Source organism: Ranitomeya imitator, chromosome 2 (genome assembly GCF_032444005.1).
Source record: "Ranitomeya imitator isolate aRanImi1 chromosome 2, aRanImi1.pri, whole genome shotgun sequence".
In the NCBI taxonomy this organism is placed as follows: Eukaryota; Metazoa; Chordata; class Amphibia; order Anura; family Dendrobatidae; genus Ranitomeya; species Ranitomeya imitator.
The window spans coordinates 516608824-516618823 of NC_091283.1; the positions used below are offsets into that span (position 1 = coordinate 516608824).

A 10000-nucleotide genomic window follows, 5' to 3' on the forward strand; every position below is an offset into this window, starting at 1 on the left:
TATTTGTATAAGTATCTATGGGGGGCTTCAGTAATCAGATATGCTCTCCAGTGGGGGCCTACAGACCATTAGTAAGATGATATTTAATTTTCTAGGGTTTTTCTGTAGACAACCAGCATTTAGATATAAGTGAGAGGGAAAGAATAATGGCTAAAACATTAGGTCTTGTCTGGGCACAGCACAATGCACATGTGTTTATATGTAGCACACGCGTTTGTGGTCAGATTATATCCACTGTGACGAATTGCTGGATTAATATTTGGAAGATGAGTGGTCAATGTGGGGATTATCCCTGGTTCAAATTATCATTACAACGAGACTACATGCAGAAACGTTCCTATTGCGCCTGTAGGAGCTGATTTACATCTCAGCTTTATGAGACTATCAACAAACTTATTTCATTCACTTCTCACACAATAACATATCAGTGCTATGTGCAGACTGGGTAAACTACCCCGGATAAACCTTCCAACAGATACGTTTGAGTATATTTCAATTATAATTATATAATTATAACTGGGACAGGTCATTTAGATACCTTGGGATATAACAGAGAAGATAAGTAAAAAAAAGTAGCTGTGATTTACAGTCGGGGGAAAAATAGATAGGCTGATAGTCAGATGATAGACAGATAAATATATAGAAGGATAGATAAATTATCGATAGATAGATAGATAGATAGATAGATAGATAGATAGATAATTGATAGTCAGATGATAGACAGATAGATGATAAATAGAAAGGATGATAGATAGAAGGATAGATAGATAAATAGATAGATAGTTGGATGGATGGATGGATGGATGGATGGATGGATGGATGGATGGATGGATGGATGGATGGATGGGTGGGTGGATGGATGGGTGGGTGGGTGGATGGATGGATATATTGATAGATGATAGATAGGTATAAGATAGATGGATAGATGATAGATAGATATATATGAGATAGATAGATAATTGATAGTCAGATGATAGACAGATGATAAATAGAAAGAATGGTAGATGGAAGGATAGATAGATAGAAGGATAGATAAATATGAGATAGATAGATGGATAGATAGATAGATAGATAGATATGAGATAGATAGATAGATAGATAGATAGATAGATAGATAGATAGATAGATAATTGATGGTTAGATGATAGACAGATGATAAATAGAAAGAATGATAGATAGATAGATAGATAGATAGATAGATAGATAGATAGATAGATAGATAGATATGGGCTAGGATAGGCATTTCCACCATAACCATGTCCCTGTTGATCTGCCTCTAGCTTAGTGTAATTGCTGGAATCCATCCCCCCTTTGTCAGCCCCTTACTGCACACTGAGGCTCTGCCAGCTCGCAGTATATAGCGGGCATCCTGCACCGGGTATCATCCCTGCTGGTGTGGGCACAGCTCCTTAGCCCTGATTTTATGGTGCCCGCTTCCCCCATCCCAGTAAATACCTGGTGCCACCACATCTCCAGCCCGGGCACTGTACTGATCACTGGCCATCAGGTCTGTGGCTGTGTGTGACCGGCCATCCCAATCCCTGTGGTGAGCGCCATTGATGAGCGGGATTAGTCCCTGGCGCCCTGTAATCACCATCCCTAGGTGCCTTCCTTCCCTCCTTCCTCCCTCCGTCCTGCCTCCTTCCCTTACCTGTGCTCCTCATCCAGGGGTAGATTCGGAAGTTGCTCTCCTGGTGCAGCTCCGGGTCCCTCTGGTCGCCCTTTGTGCAGTTCTGCTTGGAGGAGTCTCCGGAGCACATCAGGGACAGGTTCTGCTCGAACGGGGAGCAGTGCACGTTATAGGGGGCCGCGTCCAGGCTGTAGCCGGAGGGGGGGTACATGGCCGGGGGCTGCAGGCCGCCCCCGCCGCTGTAGATGCCCGCCATGGAGCCAGGGAAGGACGCCCCGCTCCCGGAGCCATAGCCCGGCCGCTGGGTGCTGGAGGCGAAGGCGCACGAAGTTTGCTCCGGGAACACTCCGGACGGGAAGACAGAAGTTGCAGTTGGATATTTGGAGAATAAAGCATTGGCATAATACAATGAACTCATAATTCGGCCGGATGATTTGTAGGCCGGGACGTTTTAGTGTCGGTTTTACGAGGTACCGTGATATATTACAGAATTAGAGTCCAGATTTACACCAAAAAGGACCCCCTTTTTCCTCCCTGACCATGTGACTGCAGGACACGTGATTTCCCAGCGCCCAATCCAGGCCATGCATCCCACAGCTCTTATAATGTGGAAAAAAAATGTTGTAGAGCTGGATTTATAAAATATGATAAATATTTGATGTCCTCTAAGATCTATGATATAAAGTGCACTGGCGATGCAGTCGATAAGTGAGCGGTAATCTGCTGCAATCCCACCTCAGCCCCACTGTCAGGCACACAACCCAGCTATGTATATAGCTATGTATTCCGCTAGAACGCTGCTGTCTGCTGAGATCGCTGTGCCATCGTCATTAATACTGGGGCGCGAACCACAAAGCCCAGCCATCCACACCGGAGATCGTGCCTCTTACTGCCCAGCCTGGCTCTGCTCGATGGGCCACAACCAGGTCCCCACAAGTCTCCGGCTCTGATCACTCTCACTCCTTGTCTCACTCCCAACCATCCATTCTGAGGTCATTGGACACGTACACTAAGCTGCTGTGTACCTTGATGCATTAACCCTTCTCGTGCCTGAATGCACACATCCATTTCCCTATGTACAGCCTCTTACTTTTGAAACTTGTTCTTTTTTTTTTTTTTAATCAATAATAGACTCTGCTATCTGATAGCATTATGCCATTCACTATTCTTCAATTGTAGAGTCTGATCTGTCTTTTTATGTTTCTATTTTTTACATTCCTTCTTACACTACATGGACCTATGCAATTAACTAGATGGCCCCCACTATCTGTGTGCAGACAGTGATAACTATCTAAAAGAAACTTGTGCTAATCTGTCTACTTATCAGATTTACATACATTAACCAGTGTTACCCCAAAGGTCTGCAAATTTATAAACTGAGCAAAAATTATGTTAAATTCCATATTTTGCTATCACTGTTATCTACACTGGGGCCCATGCTAACGTTAACATAACGTTTGCAGACCCCTTTCCTAATAATATATACATACATACCCCCATCATCCCCATAAAGAATAGACTTGAGTGCTGTACAGCAGAACTTGTTAGTAATATTTATGTTCACTAACACACATCACAGATACAATTAACCAAACTAGGGCTGAAATTCCTATATAATTTATAATACAAAAGTAACTCGTGTTAATAACTTCATCGTATTCACATATTTACATTTTTTTAAACCTTCTTATACTGTTAAGACCTGTATTGTAAATGCAATGCACTGAGACAAACTTCTATCTTTAAATATAGCAAATAGCAAGACAGAGAGATAGAGATAGATAGATAGATAGATAGATAGATAGATAGATAGATAGATAGATAGATAGATAGATAGATATGGGATAGATAGAAGATAGATAGGTAGATAGATAGATAGATATGGGATAGATAGATAGATATGGGATAGATAGATAGATAGATAGATAGATAGATAGATAGATAGATAGATAGATAGATAGATAAATAGATAGATATGGGATAGATAGATAGATAGATAGATAGATAGATAGATAGATAGATAGATAGATAGATGGATAAATAAATAGATAGATATGGGATGAATATATGGGATAGATAGATAGATAGATAGATAGATAGATAGATAGATAGATAGATAGATAGATAAATAGATAGATATGGGATAGATAGATAGATAGATAGATAGATAGATAGATAGATAGATAGATATGAGATAGATAGATATGGGATAGATAGATATGGGATAGATAGATAGATAGATAGATAGATAGATAGATAGATAGATAGATAGATAGATAGATAGACAGATAGATAGATAGATAGATAGTTTATGCATAAAATGAGATTACCTGCACTCATCCAGGATCCATGGCTCTCTCCTCCAGTTGATCCAATCATTCCAAGCCCTAATCATTTGCACATCCCAATTAAGTGGCCTTACAGATCGCATTATCTCAGCACAGGACACCTTTATTTCTCCTTTTTTTTCCACCCCAAGTGGAGGAAGTGAAGCATCAAAACTCACTGCTGCCACAATCCCTCTTGTAAACTTTATTGTAACTCCTTCTTCCGTCGCTTCCATGTTTAGACAATAGGACAAAGTGTGCAGAACCATAAAATAGAGAATTATCCCCATCCCCTAGTTAAAGGAATTCACGTATACAGTATACACTCCGTTCACAGTAACCCTAAAATCACAAGTGGCTTTTCACTGGGCGCATGCTAACTACATCCTCGCACACAAGGAGAATGCGGGGTGCCAGGGACAACAAGAGGGGCATCTAGCAGTGTGTTAGAGGGAGGGGGTCTACAGCTCAATTAGGCAGTTTCATGTTGTTGGTCTGTTCTTTTATATATATATATGTAAAGAAAATACAGTAAACCACATAGAGAAATAGTGCACACACAACTTCTAGAGCAAACCTTTCCCAACAAAACAAACCCCCAAATGATCATCCACAAAAGCTATTGCGTTATACACAAACACTACAAAGTCAATTGCTTCCCTCCTCAAGAAGGTAGTAGTTTCTCCTTGTCTTATGGGGCTCTGGTTAGGTATTAAGTCGGATGAGAGGGGATTACAGCTACAGCAACATTGTGCCCCCTCCTGCATCTGTCCAGGAACATAGGACGAGGATTGGGGACAGTTGGAGAGCGCCTGTTCTTTCCAGGAACACAGGGCGAGGACTGGGAGAGCTGGAGAACCCAAGGCTCCAAAGGTCCACACTAGTCCAGGCTCTTCTCGCCCTTTTGTCCATCCAGTGCGTCCTCAGTGTCTTGTTGTGACCTCTCCATTTTCTGTTTCTCCAGTTCCTCCTGCTCACATTTGCTGCTGGGGAACTTATCTTTGTTGTTTTCCTTTTTCCATTTCATCCTCCTGTTCTGGAACCAGATTTTGACTTGTCTTTCAGTAAGTCCCAGGGCATGAGAAACCTCGATCCTCCGCTTGCGGGTCAGGTAGGGGTTGAAGAGGAACTCTTTCTCCAGCTCCAGGGTCTGGTAGCGGCTGTAGGTCTGTCTGCCTCTCCTGCGTCCGGCGGCTGCTGGAGAAGACAAAGGGTCAAGAATAAGGGGTCGGAAATATGACAAACACAAAGTACAAAGAGTATACAGTCAAATAAATAGAGGCAGCAGAGGCTACAAAGGGCTGGGGAAGGAGGGTGTGAGGAGCCTGGGAAGTGTCCAGCAGTAAAACCCAAACCTCCATCCGGGCAATTAGACTATAAAGCAATTCACAAGTGCACTAGTTACCCCCCCCCATAAAACAGGGTCACTTTATGGTTGTGATCCACCATTGCTCACCTTGTGGTCTCATCCATGGAAACAGCTGTGTGGGTGAGGGACTCTGCTCGGAGCTCTCTGCCTCTTCTCCCAGGCCGGCGGCTGAAGACAACTTGCAGTCGGTGTATTGCACTAGATCCGAGTCCTGGCTGCTGAACAGGCTCTGCCTTTGTAGAGGGTCGTATCCATAGAAGCTGCTGGGGTCCCCATGGCAGGTCACAGCGCAAGGGTTCTGCTGGAAAGAGGGTGAGGACAAGGAGGACGTTCCATGGTAAAATTCCTGAATTTGGCTAGGGTGCTGGAAGCTGCCCCCAGCACTGGGTCCATACACCACTGTGGGTCTGCCACCCAGGTCCTGTGCAAAGCCACAATCATAGTAATTGGGGCGCAAAGACTCCCCTGTTTTGTATTTGGAGAAGAGTGAATTGACAAAATAGGAGCTCATTTTAATGGTTCTTTTTTACAGACTAGAGAAAAGAAGAAGAAGTAGAAGAAGAAGAAGCAAAAAAGATCCTGGCTGGTCGTGTCTCTGATTTCCAGGAATATAAAAGAAAGATACAATCAAAAGTCTATGCCTGGATGAGATCGCATCCCTTGTTTTTTTATCATAATCAAAAAAAAATAGCACTTAAGACTTGTCGCTTTACATTTCCAGGAAGGGATTGCCAGTTCATAAACAGTTTCTGTGATTTACTTCGCAGCAAATGACTTGTTTCATATTTTGCAGCGTCTTTTCACGAACATTTGCATCTATTAGGAGCGCCTCCTCCCATTGGCTTCAGCGGGGATTGGGAGAGGGGGAGAGGTGGAGAGACACAGGGAGCTAGATGGCTAATGGCATACCTAGCCCACCCCGAAGATTCATTTTTGGGGAGTGCGGAAAATTCAAGAGGGGGGACATTTAGCCGTTAATTTGGAAAATTTTAACGAGGCAGTTTTAGCCTTTTTAAATGTCAGGGTCGCTTTAGCAAACTGTAAAAGTACACGATTTAATTGCTACGAGTTTTTACAGGGTCCAATAAATGTAATTGGTATTTTAATACAAGTTATCAAATCATACAGTTTCTTAGGCTAAACATATTTTAAAACAAACGAGCCAGTCATATTTAACATTTTAATGATCAATTCCCCCTATTATTGATAAAGGTGCAGGAACACCCCTCCCCCCACCCCCATAGAAAAGGGGGCCTGTAAAGTGTTTAGTAAACTATAAAAGGCTGTAAAGCCGAGATGGGGATGTTGTTTATGCCGCAGAATATAAAAAGCGTTAGCAGTTTACGAGGCTTCTCCATTACAGCGATAAAATAGCAGATTCGATTGGAACCCTACACATTATTATAGCAAGATGCTGCGAGTGTCAATACTGAATTAAAATCATCATTGTCTTCACAATAACACTTTCTCTTTTCTTTTTTTTTTTTTTTTTGACTGTTTTTTTTTTTTTTCTTCCTTTTTTTTTCCTTTCCCCTCCAGGCAACTGCTTATTATTACACAGACCAGGCAGGGAAACAAGGCAGAGATGACCCCCAAACATTGGCCTCTGTCACTGCTGCTGTCTCTATGCGTCCCCCATCCTCCATCATCCCTGCACATAATAATAATCCCCTTATCTCACTGCTCAGATAAAACACACAGATCCATTCACCTCTCATAAACGCCTTCCACAGACACTGCTTTATGGGCGCCTTTATTACAGTGTACTGCGCTGCTGTGGCTGTAGGCGCCATGTCCATTTATATCAGATGCTGCAGGGATTCCCTTGAGTTCTCTTAGCGTGATTATGTAGGAGTATGCATTTTACATTCTTATCTATCTATCTATCTCATATCTATCTATCTATCTATCTATCTATCTATCCATCCATCTATCTATCTATCTATCTATCTCATATCTATCTATCTATCTCATATCTATCTATCTATCTATCTATCTATCTATCTATCTATCTATCTATCTATCTATCTATCTATCTATCTATCTATCCCATATCTATTTATTATCTATCTATATATCCATCCCATATCTATCTATCTATCTATCTATCTATCTATCTAACTCATATCTATCTATCTATCTATCTATCTATCTATCTATCTATCTATCTATCTATCTATCTATCCATCCATCCATCCATCTATCTATCTATCTATCTATCTATCTATCTATCTATCTATCTAACTCATATCTATCTATCTATCTATCTATCTATCTATCTATCTATCTATCTATCTATCTATCTATCTATCTATCTATCTATCTATCTATCTATCTCATATCTATGTATCTATATATCTATCCAATATCTATCTATGTGTTCCATATCTATCTATCTGTTATTATATTTATATGATTTATATTTATCACTTAGCAATTTCACATATTAATTGTCACTTCTGTATCTGATAAATACTTAATACTACATGATGGCTTTCAGACTTTACATTTATTTGTTTTTTTTTTTTTTTTTTCCTTCAGACCTAATTCACAATAAAATAGTCCATGTACCTAGGACCTACCTTTCCTCCGAGGCCTGAATTGTATATACCTGTTCAATATAAATGACTATATTGGGACACATTATCAGGCAATAGAAATATATCTCTTTCTGAGAGCGCTTTACTGTGATGTGACTTTGATTCCAGTAAGCAAATGTTACATTTAAATGGAGTCTGGTAAATAATATTTATGGAAGGCTGTTGTTCAGCTGACAAATGTGTTACCTTTGTATCTGTATTTACTGGTGTCACAGTTCAGGAGATCTTGCGCAGAAGTCTACAAGGAGTACGTACTTATTAATACAAGATTTTTTTTTTTTTAATCCTTTTTCGCGGGTCTATGCGACACTATACTATTGATTAATACGTTTTGATATAACTTCATGCTTGGTTTTGCAATTTACCTGTGAGAAAGAGACATTGAATGGAAACATTGTGAAATATAAAGCGAACTGGTGATAGAAAAAAAGACGGAAACTAGTTAGTACACCCAAGTATAAAGCACACATCATACACACATAAAAACACAAAAATATGCATAATACACACACACACACACACACACACACACACACACACACACACACACACACACACACACACACACACACACACACACACACACACACACACACACACACACACACACACACATATATATATCATGCACACACACTGAAAACTCAAACATCACACATATATAACACACACAGATAGCATACATATGTAACACACACATCATACATATAAACAGAAACACATGCACAATAAAAAGATAGCACATACATATATAACACACACTGAGGAAACACACATTAAACATGTATAACACACAGGTAGCACACATATAGAACAAACACCATACATAAAAACACAAACACATGCACAACACAAATAGCATACATATATATTATTATTATTTATTATTATAGCGCCATCTATTCCATATATAGGACATAAACAAACAAACTAAGAAAACACATATCAAACATACATAAAAAGCAAACATACACATGCACAACACACAGATAGCACACTTACATAACACACAAAAAGAACACACATTACACACACAAACACATGCACAACACACAGATAGCACACACACATAACACACAAAAAGAACACACATTACACACACAAACACATGCACAACACACATATAGCACACACACATAACACACAAAAAGAACACACATTACACACACAAACACATGCACAACACACAGATAGCACACATACATAACACACAAAAAGAACACACATTACACACACAAACACATGCACAACACACAGATAGCACACATACATAACACACAAAAAGAACACACATTACACACACAAACACATGCACAACACACAGATAGCACACATACATAACACACAAAAAGAACACACATTACACACACAAACACTTGCACAACACACAGATAGCACACATACATAACACACAAAAAGAACACACATTACACACACAAACACTTGCACAACACACAGATAGCACACATACATAACACACAAAAGAACACACATTACACACACAAACACATGCACAACACACAGATAGCACACATACATAACACACAAAAAGAACACACATTACACACACAAACACATGCACAACACACAGATAGCACACATACATAACACACAAAAAGAACACACATTACACACACAAACACATGCACAACACACAGATAGCACACATACATAACACACAAAAAGAACACACATTACACACACAAACACATGCACAACACACAGATAGCACACATACATAACACACAAAAAGAACACACATTACACACACAAACACTTGCACAACACACAGATAGCACACATACATAACACACAAAAAGAACACACATTACACACACAAACACTTGCACAACACACAGATAGCACACATACATAACACACAAAAGAACACACATTACACACACAAACACATGCACAACACACAGATAGCACACATACATAACACACAAAAAGAACACACATTACACACACAAACACATGCACAACACACAGATAGCACACATACATAACACACAAAAAGAACACACATTACACACACAAACACATGCACAACACACAGATAGCACACATACAT

The 10000-nt window shown here is 40.0% G+C and overlaps 2 protein-coding genes across 2 annotated transcripts in view; both read right to left on the bottom strand.

Annotated features, from left to right (window-relative positions):
• HOXB7 (homeobox B7) overlaps nucleotides 1-2157 on the bottom strand; it is a 3335-nt gene extending 1178 nt beyond the window's left edge. The window contains exon 1 of the mRNA XM_069751752.1: nucleotides 1652-2157. Within this exon, the coding sequence (XP_069607853.1) occupies nucleotides 1652-2048 (397 nt within the window). The 5' untranslated portion in view covers nucleotides 2049-2157. The remainder of the gene's footprint in view (nucleotides 1-1651) is intronic.
• A 1990-nt stretch (nucleotides 2158-4147) lies between these two features.
• On the bottom strand, nucleotides 4148-6086 carry HOXB8 (homeobox B8). Its single transcript, XM_069751751.1, has 2 exons — nucleotides 5414-6086; nucleotides 4148-5154 (listed from the first exon to the last, which is right to left on the bottom strand). Exons 1-2 carry the CDS (start codon nucleotides 5835-5837, stop codon nucleotides 4838-4840), a joined length of 741 nt encoding a protein of 246 aa, XP_069607852.1. The 5' UTR covers nucleotides 5838-6086; the 3' UTR covers nucleotides 4148-4837.
• Between the last annotated feature and the right edge of the window lie 3914 nt (nucleotides 6087-10000).

Excerpts from the sequence above, each read along its gene's own strand:
- HOXB8 (XM_069751751.1), bottom strand. The coding sequence starts at position 5,837 with ATGAGCTCCTATTTTGTCAATTCACTCTTCTCCAAATACAAAACAGGG. Across the intron at positions 5,155-5,413 it reads TCCATGGATGAGACCACAAG|CAGCCGCCGGACGCAGGAGA; the intron begins GTGAGCAATGGT and ends TGTCTTCTCCAG.